Here is a 23304-nt window from a genome sequence, read left to right on the forward strand (position 1 = left end):
GCGTTACCACCAGTGTCATTGCACCCCATATTTATAATGTGATTTCCATCCAGCAGGCTCTACTTCTTGCAATAGTCAGTAGGGTCTGGTGTCTAGCATCTTGTACGGTCTTTAGTCCTGAAGCCCGCCAAAGACACTTGAACAAAGGGACCAGACCTGGTTTGACGTGCAGAGACAAACACTAGAAGGACCTTTCCAAAATGAAACGGGGAAAAAAGAAGACTGGGACCCATTTAAACAAAGGGGCCTACGGCGCCATCTTGAAAAACATGGCTCCCGCAATTTTTAGCTACCGGTGTTCGTGGTCGGGAAAAATCATGGTAGTTTGTTCTAAAACCACTGCCACCAGCCTTTTCACTAGGAAAATGTCTCATTTGACTGCTGCATGAGTATTTAGACACAGGGGATACTATGTAACCTCTCCAGCACTCCATTGTAAGATGGTGTGTGCTGGGTGTAGGAATTTGGAAAGACTGGTAAAGTCAATTACACTTTACATTCTCTGGGAAACAGTAGTCTATCCCAGAGAAGGTATTTAAACAGTAGTCTATCCCAGAGAAGGTATTTAAACCTTTGGGAAGCCTAAAAGACATCCCTGTATCACTGCACCGAGGGAGAAATAAACACAGAAAACAAACAGAATTAAAAAGTACAGAGTTCCAAAGCTCAGCAAAAGAGCTGGGGGTCCCTAAGGTAGAGAGGATTTACCACATTTTGAGAATTCTCAGTAAGAGCTATCCTCCCGAGACATGGGATTCAGATGTGGTGTTGCGCAAAGCCATATAGGCCTATCCAGGCTATCCACTCTTCCCCGGCATTCCGTCTGCTTTCAGCCTAGTTCACTCTCAATCAGACCCCTTGTTTTTAAAACAAAGAAAGAATCCCTCCGGCCTCCTGCCACGCTCCTCCCTTTGCTGAATATGTAGTTAATCCTATTAAGAATTTTCGTAAATGTGTCTGTGTTGCACCTTTCCTTTTCCTTTCCCGAGCACTCCGGTGACAGTGAGTGCATGCTCTGGTTTCACCCATCCCGTGGCGCGTCAGCCATGATTTGTCTTTGGGTAGATGTTTATGTGAGGCTCTTGTCAGTCTCATGATACGCTGTGGCAGTGGGGGAACTCATGTACATGCAGTAGTGTGCCCCTCTCTTGCCACCTCTGCCTGTTTTAGGGATAACGTGCACACATGCACAGTATGCTGTTAGGAAAAAGAAGGTGTTGCATTAGATCCTACATCACTATGTATGTACTTAAACGATTTTAGTTCTTCATGGACAGTTCCATCACTTTGCAAAAATAGTTCTGACAGCATGAATAACACATTTATTTGCAACAAAAAAAAGGTATTGCTGCACTATGGAAATAGGTACTTTGGATTGCTCTAGCCTGTTCTCCTGGTGCCTTTTTACACTACCCTGTATATATCAAAATGCATGGGCCTAATCACGGAGGGCAAATAAGAGAAGAATGTTAAAAGAAACGTTTTGTTTAAATCATTTCAGTCAAAGTTGGGGCTATTGCTATCTTCTTTCTCCTTTCTCAGTTGTCAGCACGCTTTGAACCCATTGACTGTGACTGATACAATCAAATACAGTATTTATTTATTTATTCTACATTTTTCAAGCGCTCACACAGCCCATAGGCATCAGGGCGCTGTTACAGGAATTGTTAGTTTTTTGGATGCGTATGTATTTTTTTTTTTGTCTTAGTTGCGTAAGAGGTTTCTAAGCGCGGACCCGGGGATCGAACCTGTGTTGGTTTGTGTCGTCTTCCTATACTCCTGGGACGAACAGTATTCTTCTCTCCAAACTGGGCCCTGTTTCAGTGTGCCAACTTATTTAGTTTTACATTTTTCTTAGAAATTAATATCACGGATACATGATTATGTTGCTGATTTATGCCTTTAATCTTTTTCCTTCATATAATTAGATTCTGAATGCTCCTTAAATAGGTCAATTGTATCTTCATTGATTGTTTTCACATTCATATGCTCGTATTCTTCTTTACACCTTATGAAAATCAATTATTTCTTCATTGATTGATTGTTTTCACATTTAAAGTTCACCATATGATAAGATTGTAAATAATCACTAGTTGTTACTAATCACTAGTTTATCTCTTTTCTTGCTTCTTTGTCAAGTCCATTGTTGTTTCATTGATTATATTTTTCTCTCTAAATTGCAAGTGAACCCAGGTTTACCTCTTCTCTCTACACGTGTTTCCCCATGGACTGGTTTTCAAGTTTCTTCAGGAGAAAATCCTATTTTGCCACTTTGTTCTCTTCTTTCTTTGTTCTTTTTCCTTAATTTTTCCCTTTATCGTTCAAATTTATGATGTTACTGATACCTGCTTGAGCTTTCCCTTGGACACAATTGTCCAGGCAGTGGCCAGTGATTATTTACAATCTTACCATATGGTGAACTTTAAATGTGAAAACAATCAACGGAGATACAATTGACCTATTTAAGGAGCATTCAGAATCTAATTATATGAAGGAAAAAGATTGAGGGGCTGATTCACGGAATTTGTGCACCGAAAAACAGGGATTTGTGCGCCATTCTGTCCGCAAATCCCCATTTGTTAAACCGGGATTTGCGGGCAGAATGGCACACAAGTTCCTGTTTTTTAGGCACGCAAATTCCATGAATCAGCCCCTAAACATATAAATCAGCAAAACAATCATGTATCAGTGATATTAATTTCTAAGAAAAATAAAAAACGAAATAAGTTGACGCGTTAAAAGAAACGTGTTATGATGATAATTTGTTATATATGTCGTGCCTAGAACATATTTCTATATTCAGTTATCACCTAGCCGAGGTGTGTACTCGACCTGGGTACAATGAAAGGCTGAAATGGCCTTGCCAAGATTCGAATCTGCGACCTGTAGATCACAGCAACGAGTGCCCAACCCACTGAGTTATCTTAACCCTTCTGTTATATAGATTGGCCCTTGTTCTCGCGGTTGAAAATGTTTTGTCCTTCTCTACGGTTTAAAACAAATTGAGGGAAATTCAAATGTTGCGGGATTTGGAACAGAAACAAATATTTTAACTAATCCAGAAGTAGGAAATGTAGAAAAAGGATTAGTGGTCACAGAGTATGTGCGTGGATGTACGTTTAATTCGTAACCTAAATAATTACATGGCACCGTGATATTGGTATGGCTGTTTTGCAAAAATGACTATGCTTTGATTTAATGTTTCATATTTTTAAATATTGCCTTCCTAACTTATGTTTTGCATGTAGTGCGAGAGGAGTAACTTGAAATAGGCGCGCTCCTAAATGTTGAGCGTTCTGTGAATGTGGGCTAACGTGTTTATATCAGAATCTTCACGATAGCAGTGTAAGTGAAACTACTTGTTCAAAGGTCGGTTACACAAGTAATGGCTTATCTTGGCGCGAGCACTGACACGGATAGTTGTTTTCTTTGCAGTGCCTGGTGACATGCGGCAAGGGGCACAAGCATCGTCGGGCATGGTGCCAGTTTGGAGAAGATCGGTTGAGTGACAGAGCGTGTGACGCTGAGACAAAGCCAGAGTCTGTGCAGATGTGCCAACAACAGGAATGTGCTGCATGGCAAATAGGACCATGGGGTCAGGTATGACAACAAATAACTTTACCTCATTGCTAGATAAATGGACTCAATTCTGGAACAAAATGGGGTTTCTGTACTGTATAAGAATGAATGTTTTGTATAATATTAAACAACTAAATATTATTTTTTTTATTTTTCTACATGCACTTGTTAAAGTTAAATTCCATGTTTTTATGAAAGATGACCGTTTAATCCTACTCGAGTTGTAAAACAAATATGTGGATTTTGTTTGAGATCTCTACTAAAATGGTTTTTAAAGTATTATTTCGACTGTATTCTTTCCTGCCACGGATCCCTCATCTATGATATCTACATCCTAGCAAAGCTGTTATGCAGAAACTTTAACCGTCATGCCCCGTGACCTCAGTTCCCATTTTTTCACGCATTATGTTCGCGTCTGGAAAGCCACTTAATCATGCCCACTTTTGGGTTTCAAGCCCTGTGTAGACTGCAGCTGACAGGTGTCAGTGTCCGATGCCCAAACAATCTCCTTGTACTGTCTGGGGAGGACCATGACCCCCAAGACTGTGGTTCGTGCTAATCTATGCACCCAAAGGCCCTAGGGGAAAGGGCCTAAAAAGAAAAGTAGAAGCACCTCAAGAGATCCCGCTCACCCAGCAGTTCCTCTCTGCATCGTTCAATTTCTTCTTCCATAAAGAAAGAAAACCATTATTCAAAGGAATGAAGCTTGGGGAACTTTTTGTGCAGTCACTCTTGGACCTCCGCGACATGATGCAGCATAAAAGTGTTAGTGTCGTGCCGGTGGGAGCAGAGAACGGAGACATAGAGTTCCCCCACTCTGTTTGCAAAAAGTGAAAAAGGGTCTCTGCGCCCATCTATTACTGCGCCACAGTGAAGTTCAGGTATCAACCAAAAACAGATTTTCTTAATTCATCTTATATTTATTGATAGCCCATAAGGTGGACACGTGTTTCGGCACCCTAAGTGTGCCTTTTTCATGGGACTCTCTTTGACAACACAAGATCAGTGCACGCATTCCGACGATAGTATATCAAGCGACCCTTAATGCCCAGATTTGAAAAAGGCACACTTAGGGTGCCGAAACACGTGCCATCCTTATGGGCTATCAATAAATATAAGATGAATTTAGAAAAACTGTTTATGGTTGATACCTGAACTTCACTGTGGCGCAGTAATAGATGGGCACAGAAACCCTTTTTCATTATTCAAAGGACTCTCTGGGGACAACCCCAGATGTCCAACTCAGTCCTCCAATATTGAAGAATGGGAACAGTTTTGCCTTAAGATTCTGGACATCTTAGCCAAGGCTCTGATGCAGACATCTTAGGTCTTGGCACCGGTAGTGCAGACAGGTTCCACCGTGCTTGGATAAGCCTGTAGGGAATCTGTAGGAACCCATGACTGTGGCCACGGCTCAGGTCCTTCGTGCTATTCAGGTCCTTCGTGCTATGACCCATTGCTGTGCCTTCCCGTTCCACCTTCAGGTGTCAAACCACCGGTGTCACTCTCCCTGTCCCTGGCTGCCATGCCTCCCATAGGGACTTTCATTTCAAAGATAGGCAATATTTTCATTGAAGAAGAGGATCCTATCCCTTTTTGGATGGAACCTCTTCATCACAATCCCCATAGTTATGCACTTTTCGAGGGTATATTTTAATCCCTTTCTACCATGTCAGTTCGTTATTCTGACGTCGGATTTGAGTTGGTTATTGGCTTGTCTCATGGGGACTCAGCTTGAGCTCATGTGTTCTTCTTCTTGATTGCCATACTTAAGCTAGGTGGGTAACCTCCCTAATGGTTTTCTCCAAAGAGCAGGTGATATTGAGAGGGAGTACCCCCTTCTTGCCTAAGGTTGTCTCCGATTTCTGTCTCTCTCAGTAGTTCCATCATCTTGTGTTTTTTCATCCACCTCATCCTTCCAAGGCATGGGAGAAATTCCATTGGCCAGACACGCTGACAGGCTCTCAGCTCCTATGTCACTCATATGATGGATGTCAGGAAAGATAACTAGCTCTTTGTAGGTTATGCTGGTGCCCTTGCTGGCAGGACTGTGACAAAACAGACCCTGTCAAGTTGGGTAATACTCTGCCTCTCAGAATGCTATGTTCTGGCTCATAGGGTTGTACCCATAGGTCTCGGGGCTCATCTACCAGAGTGCTGTCTGTCACCTCTGACTTGCAGAGGTGAGTCCCTGTCCTGAGCATTTGCCTGGCAGATGCAGCTACATGGGCCTCTTTTCACATGTTGCACAACATTATTGCTTGGATTCCATTTTGGGGCAACACACTTGCTTCATCAGGATGTCCTCCAGAGTTTTCTGGTTTAGGTGGTGTCTTCTTGCTCTCCTTCCTCCTCCAGACCTTCAAACTGCTGTGTGAGTCTATCATAGATGAGGAATCAGTGAGAGGAAAGAAACCATTAGAAGAACAAATTGGAAAGATTTCTCTTTAGGCAACTTTCCCTCCATATTCTATAGACCCCACACATTTTGCTTTTGTATTTTTTACATTTCCTGACGTTTTACAGGGAAGTGAAGCCTTTAGTTTGACTCGCCTGCCCTATTGCTCATTTTGTTATGGGGAAACTGATATTTCAGACTATCAGTACTGGTAAACTGTTTCCCTTTTGTCTTTTTACCTGTATGGGTAATTGTTTAAAAGTGTGCACAGCATCTTACAATGCAGTGCAGTGGGGATACTTTTGTATCACTCAAGTCTTTCACACTAGGTATTTTTGGTTACTTTTTTATGTGCCTAAAGTGAAACTGGTGGCAGCAGATACATTTTTATCATTTTGCATTCCTTTTAGTGTGCACATTGGTGTTACCGCGTCTGGCTACTCAACGCGACAAGTGCCCTAAAATGGCCGTGCCACAAGATTTTCATATTGTTGTTTGGCATTCTTCCTGCCTTCTCAGGTCAGGAAATCCCATTTATGGTCATGCTTTCGCCCGGGAAGGCTGCTGCTTTCTTGGTCTACTGCATACCATTTGTGTGGGAACCCAGGAAGTGGGTGGGACTGTCTAGTCCCACTCCACATCCATGGTTCCTGAAAATCTAGGTGTGGGGCATAAGTGAAACCCACAGTGGTCCCTGATTGGACCACTGCTGGCTGTTTGAATGGTGCAGATCCTTACCATTGGTGGGCTTGGACTTGCTTCCAGCCAGAGTTAGGATATGAAGAGGACTCCTGCAGTCATTTCTTCAGATCAGCTTTGGAACCAAGTATCCTTTGTAGAAGAGCAGCCAACTGAAGATCCGCAGACGACTCCTGAAGAGGCTTGGCATCCCTTTCTGTGTTTCAACCAGTGAAGTCCTGCTACACTACCCGATCGGCAAAGGTCCTCTGTGGTGCTTCAATACTTGTACTAGTGGGACCAACCAGTGTTGATGCCTTCTCGAGCATCAAACCATCCAGAGCCTTCCGAGGGGTCCCTGGATCACCTGATGGACTGACCAGGTGTCCAGTGGCCTTTCTCGCCAGAAGTATCGCCATTCCGTGTTTTCACCCAGAACTTCAATGGTTGCCAGCTCCTGCTACAAGTCACATTCCAGCCAGGTTTCAGCTTCCCCGCATTAAGGGAACCTGTCCTGGAAGGTCTTCTTCAACACCGTATGGTAAGACGCCTGCCATTTGTGCTGTGCGGTCACGATGGTAGAAGTCACTTCCCTGTAGCCTGTGAGGTGTCCAGAAGAGTCCTGCATTTTAAAATCCTGCTTGCCTTCTTCGCCAGGGGTTGCATCCTACACCAGCAGCCAGCAAGATAATTCTTGAGACCTGCAACCCGTAGACATCCTGCACAGCAACAAACGACGGGAAAACCGACAGCCAGTGACCCCCAGTTGACCCACCTAGTCAACTGGGAAAATCGAAGTGAGGGGGGTGACTACTCGATAAGAATACAGCTGCTCCTGTCTCACCTATAATAAAATTTGGTCTATTCCATTCCATTGCTTTTTGATTATTTGCTCCATAAGCTGTCCCTAGAGATAGGAACATCATTTTACTGACCTGTAACATTGTTGAAGTATCTTCTGGAACATTTCACCACCACAAGAACTCTTCCTACATCTGTTCCCTCTCCTAAGCCGAAGCTTTGTTCATCTTTGGGACAAGGCCCCCATACATCATAGAGATTGCACTTATACAGTTAAGGCTTTATTCTTGTGAACTGGTGTCATTCTACTGCATCATTAGTTGCCTTATTTTATGTTGACTAGGTTATTATATGCATTTCTACAAACCTAAGGTGACTGTATGTGTTTTATAATTGAGTGTTGTGTGATAGTGCTACCTGCTTATTTCTTTTATTATTCTGTGTTTTTGGCCTATAATAAATATAGTATTTTTGTACTTAACTGTCTAAGTGGAATTAGTTTGTGCGTTACTGTGTGGACTTATTGTGGACCCCTGATCCCACTCACTTTCTCCTGCGACTAAGCCTTCACCACTTTCCAAGTTTACGTAGATTGAGTTTGGCTAACCTCTCAGAGTTCCCTGTTCTTCAGAACTGAGGTGGCCTTCTATAATCTGTCCACCAGGCTAGATTGTAAAAATTCATCTTTACACTTACCTCTTAATAATATTGTTACGGACTGATTTTCCTCCCACCGATTCCTCATCAGCCTTCCAACTTATCCAATTGGTTGATAGCAAGTATACATTCTTACGTTCATTAGTCCTCAGCAGCAGAGAGATTGGTTGGGAAAAGGAGGAACTGAGGTCACGGGGAGTGTTAGGTAAGATGTTCAGTAATGTGAATAGTCTTCCTCACCTGTGTCAACCCCAGAACTTTTTGCTGGACTTGGTGATTATTTGTCCATGTTCATGGGTGAGTGGGAATCTTTTTCCCCTCTCACCTTGTCTTTTAGTATGTTTATGGGTGATCTTTTTATGTCTCTCCATAGAGTGTGTATGGATGTATAGTTTCCTTTAACTATTGGGCTGTATGTATTTTACTCTGGCAGCACACAGCATCCTATGTGCATTGTTGCTGGGTTGTGTTTGGGCTTCCCTTTTTATTTTCTCTCCATTTATCTTGGGTGAACTACTGTAAGCAAGGTTGAAGTGGGATTTCCATCCCCTTTACACTGGATATGTGAGACCAGCACACCACACCTTATGGAGAGTGCTTGGGAGATACAATGTATCCCCGTTCTCACTGACCTAGTGGCATCTTTGTTGCAATAGCAAGCTAACTTTAATGGCTGGTGGCAGTAAATCACTTTTAGTGACTTTTAGTCAATATTACTCGCAGGCTGTCGAATCAGCTGCAGTAATGCACAGAAGGGTCGCCATTATGCAAGAATTGTTGGCTTCATTGTTTTTCTTCATCCATAAGTGTGCTTTTTTTTCTTGGGTCTTCCTCTGCCATCCATGGTGGGGGAGGACCTGGTTAATGTTTTGTCTTCAGTGGGAACCCTTTGTGTTTCCTGCCGAGGCTCCAGAGTGTCTGTGAAGGCAGAAAGTGAGGGAGGAGTCCAAAACTCTGTGGCCCTTTGTCTTCCAGTCTACCTGATAGGGACCAGTTCCTACTGGGGAGCTGGCATTCCTGAGTGGACATCCAGCCGCACCTTTCTGTAAACTGCTGGGAGAGTTTGCAGATGTTTTGCTCAGGTTCCTGATAAATACTCAGATTCTGGAGGCTGCTGACAAGTCGACCACTGTAACCAAATACGAGGAGGAAGATAAAGAAAGGATGGCTGTAACTAATTCCAGCGATCAGGGAGCCTGCTGTGTAACTCAAGCCTGTTTTAACCCTTCTTTCCCAGTTACTTGTGGGTCCTGAAATAGACAACTCCTACCGAGAGGCTGGTGAGACACACTAGTTTCAAGAAGACCTGCATTTTGTGCCATCCATCGATGAGTTGCTACCTTGCTGGGCTGCAAATACCCACGGACCTCGAGCCACTGTGCAGTGTATAGTCTTCCAAGTATGATTCCTTCCAAAATGTTGGTGGACTCCTGCGGGACCTCCATAGACACGATTTTGAATCACCGAAGTCCCCTCAGCAGAGTGCCGGACTGAGAGAGTGAACAGTATCCAAACTACAATAATCGTTCTTTATCAGGTACCTGTAAAAGGGTGTCACATCCACAGAGCCTTTAGAAGCCTTGAAGAATCCTTTGTTGCAAGCCTTGAAGAATCCTTTGTTGCAAGCCTCTCCTGTCCGCTGCTGTTGCCAGTTTCCCCCCAGTGTTCGTTTCTTCAGTCACCAGACCAAGAATCCAGGTACTGGGTCCTGTGCTGCTCCCTCGGAAGACGACCAACTCCAAGCTCTTCTTGATCTTCTGTGGATGAGTGGCCGATTCATGTGTTTGGGAATTTGCCCATTCCATTCGCCCAGGCCTAATGCTGGAACGCATATAGGGAGCCTTCTGTGAAGTCCCTGAACACTTTGCACTAACTCTGAAGCTGTTACTTACTTGTTCAAGGAGAGATGTTCTGGAACTCTAACTTTCCTGCATCTGAACCCTATCCTGCCTATCCTTATTTCTAAAACAGTTTTGACATTCTTACTGGTCTTAGAGTTGCATACTGCCCCTCTAAAAAGTATATGGGTCCTTTCTTACCATGAGGAGACAGATCTACCCCCCAATCTCTGCTTAGCCAAGCATCTGATCAGCAGAGAGTTGGAGCTAGAAGACCGAAGGGCTCTAGCAGGGAGGCATTTAGGGAGAGAGAGAGTTGGATGTATCGGGGTCTCTGGATCCAGAATGCCTTGTGGATGATACTCGATTATTTGATGCAGGCAAAGGGGGGATTAAGGAAGATTGAGGAAGAGGCTGTTGCAGTAGTCCAGCCTAGAGAGGACCAGAGATCTGGAGACATTTAGTTTCTGGGGGAAGGTGAGGAAAGGGAGAATGCCTCTGAGGAGGTGCAGCTGATGGTGGCAAGGTCCGCGATGTGAGGAGAGAAGGAGGGAGAGGAGTCAAAGATGACATCAAGGTTTTTTGCCTCACAAGAGGGTGAGGGGAGGAGACCCATAGAGGGTGGCCATAGGGTAGGAGGGAAGGATTAGTACGTCTGTCTTTGAAAGTTTTGCGTCAAAACAATTTACAGGACAGAATATAGAGGGGAAAGATGAGAAAAGACATTCTCAGAAATGGTTGAAAGTATGAGAATCCCCTCCACTCTCCCTGGTATAACAGGCAAGAGACAGCGAGTCGTAGAGTTGAAGAGAGCGGTTGCCGAAAAGCTTCAGAATTTGGTGATGTTTGCCGAAGGCCACTGAAGAGTTGATCGTCGAGCGATGGTGAAGAAGTGGTAGCAGACAAATAACTCTAAATTAGGTTTACTACTTTAATAATGGCGTTAGTAAAGAAACTCTGCATAGAGCAACCAACTATGATGGTGGAAAAAAACAATCTGAGGGACCTCGACGTGTGAGGGACTAATGTGTACAGTATATGTCACACTAGGGAGAGTATTGCAAACACTCCCAGTCAACGACCCCTTTCAAACTTCAAAAACCAGTCCTGCAATACTCTGCACCTACCACTAGACGTTGGTCTATGCAAAGCATGTGATTCTAGCAGAACCACAAGCCTCAGCAATGTATTTTATTGTGAGTGTTGTGTGATAGTATTATTTACTTATAGTCATTTTTTTATAGTATTTGCATGGCCATCAATTTATATAACTATTTTTCTAAGTGTAATCCTTAATTACTTACCCGGTGGACTCATTGTAGACCCTTTACCAGGCTCACCCCTTCCTGAGACTTAGCCATGGCCATTATCCATGCTACCTTGATTGGTTTGGCTATGGCTCACAGAGTTGTTCTCTGTTCACTAACTAGGTTGGCCCCCTGTACATCTGTCCAAAAGGCCAGAGTGTTGAATTCCAGTCTAACAAACGGTTTCAGATATTTGAGAGAAACCCATGTAGGCTATCATGTTTACAGGTTTATGGAGTTCCTCACAGGAACGTGAGTCCTTGGCACCTAAGGGGGAGTATCTCTGGTTGAGGTCACACTTGCCTCTAACCCTAGGAAGGGTATTGCGCAGCCAGCTCACCTCTCCAACCTCACAGGGGGGGCTTCCCCCTCAGGGAGAAGTCATGAATTCCCTTGATTCGGCACAATGTCCTCATGCTTGGGATGTTGAGTCCCACTACCCTTTCCATGTTCATGTAGATTAATTATTAATTTATTATTGTTGTTGTTATTATTATTATTGTTATTATTATTATTATTAGTAATCCCTTTATTAAACTTTGTTTGGTCCTGAATGGAAGAGTTTTGAGTACACCCACCCTCCTTCTCTTTCTTACCCAAGACCTTATCCCACCGTTGAGTACTAACTTGTTGAAATGGATTTCTGACCTGATGGACAGATTTCTGGAGGCCACCCTAGTTGTAGTGAACAGGGATCTCTGAGACGTTAGCTAAAACCCAATTAAGGTAAACGTGGTGAGCAGTCAAGGCTATTCTCAGCACACATATGAGTGGGCTTAGGGGTCCTCAATGAGTCCACAAAGTATAATACCCAATAATTCAATTTAGACAGGAATGTATACACATTCAAACATTTATTCTGGGCCTTTCACACACACTAAAAAATGAAACTAGCAGGTGATATTATCGAACAATACTCAATAATAACCATATATCCATTCACCATAGGTTCATAAAATGCATTCAAATGACTTAATAAACACAAGAGGAAATGCAGTAAAGATGGAACCAAGTCACAAGTGACTTCTCCAAAATTCAGCAGTCCATTACCTAAGACGAATTAGGCTTTGTGCCCAAAAGTAATAATATCCACAATGTTTCTCCCCAGAATGTAGTCTGTGTAAATAAGTTCTCATTTTACTTGTATTGGTGATTGTTCAAAGAAGGTATTCAACAAGGTTACAAGGTAAGTAAATTGTGTTCATATCTTTCTGAAAATACTACCCAGGTTTGATGACCAAAAGGCCGTGGAATGGAAGACTAGGATACAAAAAGACTGGTTCCCAATGTTATCCTGTGGAGGAAGTGGGGGGACAATTGGTTTGCGTTTACTAAGCCCCCTGTCTCCGATTTTCCCAGATGACTTGATGGGTTAACTGGGGGGTGACTGGAGGTGGGATTTCCCACCATTGGCTCCGGTGAGAGGTGCCCAGCAGCTGTGGGTGCAAGGATTCTTCCGGTCCAGTCCAGATTCAAGATACAACCCCCGGCGATGGAGAAATGCAAGATTCACAGATGCAGGCTCAGGGCACTTCACAGGACAGGACAGGGAAAGATGCGTTCCAGCGATGGCCAATGCATACAGGTGTCCTTGCAGTCACAGTTGATGAAGATTTTCTAGGACAGGATATCCTGATTTTGGGATGCGGAAAATCAGAGGGAAGGTGATCTGTACCACAAGCTGGTATAAGGGAAGCATGGTATCACAAGTATGACACTGACACAAAGAGTTGATGAGGGATGAGCGGGCACCGCTTATTTGAAATGTTTTTTTAATAATTCTGAAAAAAGATAATCCTTGAATTTTGTTTGGTTGCTGGGGTGCAGCCCACTGTAGTGTGGTACCGTGTAGGGCACAGACTGTGACTGAAGAAAAGGAGGCCTAGGCTAGTTAGCCGTCGATGTGGGCTGCACACCCTCAATGTCCACTAGGGGTTTTCTATTCTCTTGAAGTTGCCTCGGTAAATGAACAGTTAAAGCTTTTAGAATTTTTCAGATAGTGAAGTTTAATCTTCAGTAACAATACTGTTTTGTTAGATATTGCCAGTATTCGTTTCACTGCATTTCGGATATTAAATCCTTCGTCAGAGCCTAGTCTAATCCCTGTGTTCTACTGCGTACCATATTCAACATAAGCAAAACTGACATTTCAAAAGGTCATAATATTCACATAACGACAGGGAGAGAGAACACACAACATTTAAAGAAACATTTATAGAAACAAAACATGAGTTATCCGTTAATTCATTGATCTTTTCAATCTTTTGCGCTCGAGACACTGTTCATTTCTGTGTTGCTATGCAAAAAATCATGATATATACATCAAATTACTTCAATGTAGAGGATGTGCTATCAGGTGTGTGTTTAACATGCATTTGAACCTTGCACTGTAATTCCCTTCACATTCACCCTTTGTGGTGTTGCTGATAGCTTAACATCTATAATTCATGTGTTCCCAATTTCCATCGTGATAGTGCTTACTAACACTGCCAGTGAAGACTGATTGTGTGCTTTTGGCTGTGAGAGCCGTGAACTTGCTTTGTGATACAGATGCACTATAATTCCCTTCACCTTCAACCTTGTGGTGTTGCTTATGGTTTAAAGTATGTAATTTGTGTGTTCCCACATTCTGTCGTTATAGTGTTTACTGTTACTGTCAGTGAAAGTTGATTGTGTGCTTTTAGCTGTGCAAGCCGTGATACAGAAGATTCTGACCTGGTAGCGGTCACTCGGCATAAAACCTGTGTTGACGATCTGCTCACAGTGAGCAAGCTGAAATTGTTATAGACACTGAAATTTGCATAGATATTGTGTTAGTTATACAGCGATCATCATTTTAAGGTCTGTATGTGGAAACAAGCCGCTGGTGCGCTTACCTTCTATGGAAGATCAGAAATCTCGAAGCGCACCCGCCTCACGGTCCAACTGAACTGCGGTGGACGTGTCCGATCACTTGTTAGTATAGGTTGTCATGGCAAAACCTTCAAACAAGATGGCTGCTGGTGCGTAAATGCTTTGGCCATCTTTGAATATATAAGTAAGTTTGGTCCCCTCATAGATGCATCCTGTAACTCAATGGTGATTATTGTCTGTTGCTTTGGTTGTACCTACCAATGTTTACATATAATGACCCCACCTGGGTCGTGGTCAAAATGCGATACAGTATGTAAAAATAATTTAAAATAATTAATTAATTGAAATATATGGTATCATGACCTAAAACTTGATTTGTACGTGGGTCCATACATGTATCGAGAAATCAATTGGCAAAGGTGATGCTTACATGCTCTATGATATGACCATCCTTAAATAAATTACGTCAATTTATACTGTGATTCACACATGTACGGCTATCAGTAGCTGTTAAGGTTCACATAGTTTCCCAGAACTCGGATAAGTTCTGTATTGACTATTGTGCTGCATCAGTTGTTCTGGAGTGAATGACATAAAGTGGGTGCATGATGTAGCGCATCAGAGATTGGATGAGTAAACATAAGCTGTTGAGCTTTTTAACACAAGGGGATTGTTACAATAGAAGCAACATGGATACATTAAGCACATTTGTATGATGTCCACATAATTGATGATCAATGTTGGTGTTGTTAAAATGATAAACAATATATGAGTAATAGAATCAGGATATGTCATCTGTGTCCATAATAGTGAATCGTGATTATAAGTTACAGTTTAAGTCCCATTCCTCATTCATTCCTCGGGCACTAATGTGTCCAATCGATCAATCCAGTAGGCTCTCTCTGTTGTCTTTTCCTTTTGATATCCATTTGTGGCCCAGGGTTCTCAATCACCTCTAAAGTTTGGAATTTAAGATGTGCCATGCTGTGGTTTTTTTCATTAAAGTGTCTGGCTACAGATGAGTTGGTGTTTTTGTTTCTTATGCAATATTTGTGTTCGTTCATCCGTATTTGTAATTTGCAACCAGTTTCTCCCACGTAGTAAATACCACATGGGCAGCATCTGCAATATATACTGTTTTCTGTGTTGCATGTTGCAAAACATTGTAACATGATCCTCTCTCCTGTGTATGGATGTAATACAACTCCTCCTTTAATCACATTATTACAATTTATGCAATTAAGGCATGGGTATGTGCCAAGTTGTTTGTTTCATGATTTTTCGTCTCTCATCTCTTGTATTGACTATTAAGTCTCTTAAATTACTTGTCCTTTGATATGCAAAAAACGGTTTTGTTGCAAATAAATATTTGGTCCTATTGTCATTTGTTAGAATAGGACAATGTTTGCTTATACACCTCTTCATCTGCACGCTCTGTCTCGAGAATTTGGATACATATACCATCATTAGTGTTTTGGATTTGGGTTTAGATGTTAGGGTGCTTGCTCTAGATTTTATAGCCACCTTGTCCGATGCCGTCTTCAAATCTTCTTCCAGGTAGCCATGGTCTTTGCAATTGCCTGTGGAGTTTAGCTAATTCGTTCTCATTCTTCCTGGTCACTTATGATTCTTTTTAGATGTAGCATTTGGCCATGTGGTGAGTTGCGCAAAGTATTTTGTGGACGAAAGCTCATCCAGTGTAACAGATTGTTTCTGTCTGTTGGTTTGATGTGTAGAGAAGTGGTGATTTGTTAATTATTCACATTGACTTTGACATCCAAATAATGTATTGCAGGGTTGCCTATTTCTGCAGTGAATTGTATGCGTTGATCTATGCTGTTAATGTACAAAAGAAATTGGTCAAGTGATTCTCTTGAGTCTTGCCAGATTCCGAAGAAATCGTCGATGTAAAGTAGCCAGATTTTCAATTTGTCTTTCCATTCTGTTTTCTCAAGGATGTGGGTGGTTTCAAAACAGTACATTAATGCATTTGCATACGATGAGGCCATGGTTGCACCCGTGGCAGTGCCTGATACCTGAAGGTAGTATTCTTTGTTGTATATGAGGTATGAATTGGTTGCAATGAAGGTAAATAAAGATAGTAGAAACCACTTGACTGCTCCTATTTCTCCTTCTTGCAGGAGGAGCGACTCAACCGCTTCCTGCCCGAGATCATGTGGGATGCTAGTAAATAAGCTGTTGTGAATAAAATGTCTCCTTCACTTAATGGGATATCTTCTAGGATATTCAAGAAGTGTGTACTGACTTTCACGTATGTTCACGTCTTTTGAATTATAGGTTGCAAAAAATAGTCGATATATGTACCGAGAGGTTGTAGTAGTTCTCCTGTTGCTGCCACGATTGGTCTTCCTAGGGGGTTTGGTTAAGCTCTTATGAATTTTTGGTAAGAGGTAAAAATGTGGGGTCACTGGTTGTGGATTTTGTAAAAAGGCTTTTGTTTTTCCTGTAATCATCCCCATATCCTCTGCTTTTGTCAGTAAGATGTCCAGATTTTTCTGTATCTCATCTGTGGGATCGTGGTCTATTCTTGCATAGAATGTTTAATCATCAAGTTATCTTTTGCATTCGCCCTTGTAGTCTTGCAAGTTTTGGAGTACCAATGCTAAAACGGACTTTCGCTACGTCTGATAATGCCATCTTTTCAAAAGATGTTGATAGAGGGCATTTTAATTGCTACCACAAAAGTACTCGTGGGTTTGAATTCCACCAAAGCTGGTTGTTCTCTCTCTGTAGTGTCTTCTTTCGCCATTTCAGGTGAAAAAAAAACTCAATTTAAGTTTGCTTGTGAGTTTAGGTAGATCAACTTTGGTGTTAAATAAGTTAGTTTCAAAAGTGGGTACAAACCTCAGTCCTTTCTGTAGAACGGTGTTCTCTTCTGTGGTCAATATTCTGTCGGAAATATTAAATACTATGTTACTCGAGCTTGGAACCTGGTAGTCCTCTATGAGCCTTTTTCTTGAAGGCCTCTGCCTGTTCCTGATCCTGATGGTGCTCCACTAGTGGCGCTGTTACCTTCTGCTCCTTGGGGGGGAGGTGCTTGTGGGTTGTTATCACCTCTATTAGAGTCAGTGTCTGAATGGCTGTTGTCAGAATTGTTTATTTTTTTATTGTGGGGGCTGGTACTGTTACTTGTCGGCCCATGTGTACCCTTTGTTTCTCAAATAGTCAAATGTATCACGACGAAATGTTCTTATTTTCCTTGCCTCTAAGTCTGTTTTGTATCCCTCTAGTTGTTTATTCATAGCTGTGATTTATATCTGCGAGTATTTCCGTGAATGTTTCCTCAAGTGTTGTTATCTCTGTAGTTAGGTCTTGAATTTCTTTCTCTAGGTTCTCCAGATTGGCAACAGTTCTTTAATAGTTAGTAATATCAGGTCCAATTTCTGCACAAATTCCTTATTTTCTTTGCATAGGGTTGTCCTTAGACAATTCTCAATTCTCGCGGGATCCTCTGTGCTTTGTAATAGCGTCCTAATGTGACTGCATGTAATTTCCGATTGAAGGCCTTACGGATGGTGTATTCTTGTTGTTTAATTTTCTTGTTGAGGTCAGTATGCTATGTAGAAAGATTGGTTTCCTTGATTAGACCAAGTATCACATTTGCTTCTTCGGCTGAAAAGCCTAAAGTGTTTGCTCTTATTTCTGTAAAATTTTCGATCTCGTCGTAAGACATGTCAGCATGCCACCGCTCTGTTATACACGGAAGTGAGAAGTACAGAGTTGATGAGGGATGAGCAGGCACCACTTATTTTAAATGTTTTTTAGTAGTTCTGAAAAAAGATAATCCTTAAATGTTTGGTTGATGGGGTGCAGCCCACTCTAGTGTGCCACCATGTAGGGCACAGGCTTTGACTGAAGAAAAGGAGATCTAGGCTAGTTAACCATCAGTTTGGGCCGCACACCCTCAAGGCCCACTAGGGCTTTTCTATTCTCTTGAAGTTGCCTCGGTAAATGAACACTTGAAGCTTTTATAATTTTTCAGATAGTGAAGTTTGACACAAAAGGTACCATTTGGAAACCTTTATTGAAGTTTCAGTGGGGTTGTAGAAACTCCTACTTTGCCCTATAGCTAGGATGGGAGTAGTGCCGACCATCAAATAATAAATAAATAATAAATAAAACTGTCCTAATTGAGTCTGTCAAATAAAATGACTAACAAAACCTAATGCCTGCCCTATATCTTGTACTAAAAGTGTGAAAAGGAGAATATGTATGCATAGGAAAGTTAGTGTTCAAATATGAAGAGTCAGCTCTCCTCCCTACGTTGGACAGCACAGAGTAAGGCGGTCCCTGTAGGCAAGATGACACACTCTGGCTCAGGTTCTTAACACAAAGGAAGTGGAAAACGTGGATCGAGGCCCGACTGGCCTTCCACGTTAAAGTCTTACTTTCGAATTTCCAAAACACAGATCAACAAAAATGTTCACATCCGTCCCCCTCTGTCGGGCTCAGACCTCTTAAAGCAAAAGTTCACTTTGGTCGCCCTCTGTCGTGCTGGTGTCCTTGAAACACAATGCAGCCTTCTGATGTGGGATCTGGCTTTACCGGCCTGTTGGAGGCAATGACATCCTGTAGGGAACTCCTGGGGCAACAGAATTTAAAGCCTGTGAGAGAGATCAATTAAATGTGGTTAATACTATATTGAGTAGCATATAATGTAAACCTGCCATCAAAGAGAAAATTATGTGCAAAGTGGATATAATGTAAACTAGAAATTGTTTGCTCAGTCAGTATTCTGGTAATGTAACATAACAGGGAATTTTGTAAACTCATAGTGACGTTTGTAGAGGGTTTGCTTGCATCTGACAATGATGTGCTAACTAGATTTAATGTAAACTGGCAATACTATGTAAGTTTAAATGTATACATAAAAAAGGAGAGCATGCATTCATGAAAATAAGTGTTACCTAATAGTGGCATTTCCAGTTTGATTCATTGGAGTTTACACGTATACACTTTTTCAGGAAGCACAGCATATCTATCAGGATTATCCAAGGTATGTTGCATTCTTTTTCTTTAGCTTCTTCAATCTTTGTAGCTGCTTTAGTAATCCTGACTTCATGTATTTATTGCTTATCACTTTGTGTATTTGTGTTTTTTGTTTTATTTAGCGCAAAACTAGCTTGAGAGAAATAGCACGCTGTATATGCATTAGAGCCCAAAATAGATGGGTAAATGTACAAGAAAATCCCAAAGCTGTTGTAATTCATGGATAGTGGATCCCAAGTCACATTGTAGAATTCCCTAAAATTCAGGGTCTTAAGTTCCTTTCTAAACTGCAAGAGCATTGGAGAAGTCCTCTTTACAACCAGGATGGTATTCCAGCATGATAGGGCATAGCAGGAGAAGGGCTAGTTCCTGAAGTGTGTTTGTCAAGAGGTGGTAGTTTGGCAGCAAAGAAGGCACGTGTTTGTGCAGTGGTTGCCTTGTATGTGAACCAGGAGATTTTGAAGAGAATACTGGTCGGATAGGCTGCTAGTACAGAACACTCAAAATGGAGATGATGTGGTCAAGTTCCTTAGAAGTTGTTATGAGTTGTACCACAGCGTGATAAACTGCCTTGAAAGGAACCAGGAATACAGAAGGGAGCTCAGTGAGGCTGGTGTTTCTGACATAAATAGGTGCAATCACTTGGGCCTGTATCGAGGCCTGTAAGGCCTGTGGTGGGGGAAGGGCTTCATCTTGCAGAGCAGTGTAAGCTGATACTTTTGTTAATTTGCTGCTGTAAGGAGATATTACTGTCTAGGATAAACTGGAGGGATTTGGTGAAGGGGGTGGGTTGAGGAGTGAAGCATCCAAGTGCATGCCTTTCAACTGTATGCTTGTCATCCCCATCTGAATGGTGGCACGTCATGTCTGGAGGCATTTGATGTTGTGGGAGCGGTCACTTCTGAGATACGACATACATTACTCACCGTAATCATATTTCTGGTGCTTGTATCTGCTTAGATTCACATGCTGTGCTTATAGTCTGACATCTAGTGGTAATCACAAAGTATTGCATCTTTTTTTCAAAGAACAGCATGGGTGCGACTGTATAACTATCCAGTGTCCCCAAAATCCTTCATGCTTAAAGGTCCCCTCAGTTGTTTTTGTTGTGAGGCAGCCTGAAAGAATGCGTGAGTACAGAAGAAAGAAAGCATAATATGTCTATGTTCCTTCAACTCCAAGAGGGAAGGAAAATCGGGCGCATGTGAATCTAGGCAAATACAAGCACCAGAAATACGATTACGGTCAGTATGTCTTCTGAAGCTTGTGAATCGGCTTAAAATCACGTACTGTGCATAGACTAGCGAGCAGTACCAGGAGATGGTGGTGGGATGTGTGATCGAACAGTATTAAAGAGATGTCTTAGGACCACCTGAGAATCAGTCTTGGAGTGTGGGTCTAAGCAGTGATGTTGAGTGAAAGTGTGAATAGCACTCCAGGCAGCCGCTTTGTAAATACAATCAAGAGGAACATTTACAATAAAAGATATAGTAGCTCCTGTGCCTCGAGCAGAAATTGCCGACTTAGAGACAGGGTCCCCTTCTCTACCAGCAGCAACAGAGACAAAGAATTGTTCAGTCTTCCTTAGTGGTTTTGTTTCATTAAGGTAATACACCACTGATCTCCTAACATCTAGTGTATGGAGGCTTCTTTCAGCTGAGTTAGTGGGATTCTGAAAGAAAGTTGAAGTTTGATGGATTGGTTCACGTGGAACTTAGAAATTAATTTAGGTGCAAAGCCTGGGTGTGTGCACGCAGTTCCACATTGTCTTTATGAATGGTAGCAAAAGGATCTTAAATTTTGAGAGCCTGGAGTTCACTACCTCTCCTGATAGAGGTAATAGCCACAGAAAAGGCCTTCTTATAGGTGAGAGCCTTAAGACTAGCCATATGCATTGGCTCAAAAGGAGGCCAAATTAGTCTTGTAAGAACATCATTGAAGTCCCATCTGGGAGTTGGTTTAGAAACAGGAGGGTGCCTTTTTATTTTACCCCTTCTGTGAATTTTCCACCTTGCTCTGAGATGTGGTATATGCTGAGAGGGCAGCAAGGTTGACCTTTAGTGAGTTGAAAACAAGCCCTGAATCTAAGAGGTGTTATTGTTATTGTTATTGTTATTTTGCATTTATATAGCGCCTTATATACCATTGGTATGGTGTGAAGGCGCTGGTAGGTTGAACGCCCCTGGGAACCGAAGTTCAGATCAGTAGAGAGAGACGAAAAGGTGCATGTGGGCACCGGTTATGTGTGCAGCTCGTGCGGTATCAGAGTAATAGCTGCTGCTTAGCGGTAGGTGTGGTGGTTGAGAGATCAGGAGTATGTGTTCGTTCTGGCAGGATTTATCCAGACTGAGTGTGGCTGCGTTAGGCCTGAGGAGAACGCCTGGCTGGGGGGTGAGTAACCAGCAGTGTTTACTTAGAATGATGTGGAGTGAGCGGCGGATGTTGGTATGAGAACAGTTATACCGAATGGTGTCATAGTATCTCTGTGTTCTAGTTGAGTGGTGATGTAAAGGAGAGAGTGAGCGTGGTGATGTGATATGGTGGATTGATTGTATGGTCTTTCAAACATTCTCTGTATTCAACCATACTATATACATCACTTCTATGCGCTCCAGTCCGTTCCATGCACTCCTATCCACTCATGCATCCCAGTCTGCTCGATACACTCTGGTCTGTTCCACGCACTTATGCATTCTGGCTCCTCTCTCGTGCTCGAGTCTGCTCTGCGCACTCTAGTCGGCCCGCGCATGTACTCTTGTCTGTCCTTCACATGTAATATACATTCACCTGTTTTACGCACTCATCCCCTCAACGCACTCATCCCTTCTATTCACTCATCCCCTCTAGGCACTCATCCCCTCTAGGCAATCATCCCCTCTAGGCACTCATCCCCTCTACGCACTCATCCCCTATACGCACTCATCTGCTCCCCGCACTCATCCGCTTTAAGTACATATATTCATCTCTATACTCACCTGTTCTACGGCTTCATCTGTTATGTACACTCATCCTCACCTAGATAAAGGGCTATGCTAAAGGGCTATGTCTAGGTGAACCAGTCAATAGGGTGGATGTTTTTAATATTGCACCAAATGACAAACTGTTTCCATTTATTGGAGTAACAATGTATGGTGTTTGGTTCCTGTGCTTCTCTGAGAATGTCTATATAGGTAGTTGGAGGTGCCCAAGCACTATGAATTCAGGAGCCAAGCTGCTAAGTTGAGCATTTGAGGGCATGGGTCTACTGTTCTCCCTTGTTCTTGTGACAACATGTTTTATGGGCAAGGTAGTTTCCTCAGTGGGGAGACTGACATTCTCATGAGATAAGAAACCACAGCTGTCAAGCCCACATTGGTGCCACCAGGATTAGTGTGACGTGTTCCTGATGCATCTTGTGAACTATCCTGTTGAGTAGGGGCACTGGGGGAACACGTAGGCAAATCTCTCTGACCATGTTATCCAGAGACTGTTTCCTTTGTATTTTCTCTGTGGGTACCTGGAGGTGTAATCTGGGTATTGGGTCTTCTCCAGAGATGCAAAAAGGTTGATATCTGGATGACCCCCTTCTGCAGAGACGTTGTGTAAAATGTGTTCTTGCCAGCACCACTTATACTCTACGAGTTGCAAGTATCTGCTGAATATATATGCCAGAAGATTGTGTTCCCCTGGAACATGTTGTGACAGTAGGAACATGTTGTGTTTGAGTGCCCATTTCCGAATGTTCTATGGCAGTTTGGACAGCCCTGGAGAGTGAGTGCCCCACTGTTCCTTCAGGTAATACATGGCTGTAGTGTTGTCTGTAAGGACTCGAACGGTCTTACCCTGTAGTTGTGTTTGAAAGGCTTTCAGGGCTTTGTACACAGCAAGTAATTCCAACAGATTGAGATGTTTGGCTGCTACTGATTGAGACAAAATGCTGTGCACTGTCTTTTCTAGGAGGTGTGCACCCCATTCGGCAGGGATGTGTCTGTGGTAAGAGTGACTTCCACTGCGGGAGTGGTGAAGGATTTCCCCTTCAGAAGGTTCTCCTTTGACCACCACTGCAGAGACTGAACGAGGGCTGGTGAGATAACCACTAGATCATCCCACTGACCACTTACCTGACACCATTGGCTCGAGAGCCACTCCTGCATTAGACGCATGCGCAGATGGGCGTGCGCAACTAGGAAGATGCCGGATGCCA

The 23304-nt window shown here is 42.6% G+C and overlaps 1 protein-coding gene across 1 annotated transcript in view; it reads left to right on the forward strand.

Moving 5' to 3' along the window:
* ADAMTS9 (ADAM metallopeptidase with thrombospondin type 1 motif 9) overlaps window positions 1-23304 on the forward strand; it is a 1221593-nt gene that overhangs the window by 496057 nt on the left and 702232 nt on the right. The window contains exon 22 of the mRNA XM_069643707.1: window positions 3436-3600. Within this exon, the coding sequence (XP_069499808.1) occupies window positions 3436-3600 (165 nt within the window). The remainder of the gene's footprint in view (window positions 1-3435; window positions 3601-23304) is intronic.

The sequence above is a fragment of the Ambystoma mexicanum genome, chromosome 2p (genome assembly GCF_040938575.1).
Source record: "Ambystoma mexicanum isolate Mex_15411 chromosome 2p, UKY_AmexF1_1, whole genome shotgun sequence".
Taxonomy (NCBI): Eukaryota; Metazoa; Chordata; class Amphibia; order Caudata; family Ambystomatidae; genus Ambystoma; species Ambystoma mexicanum.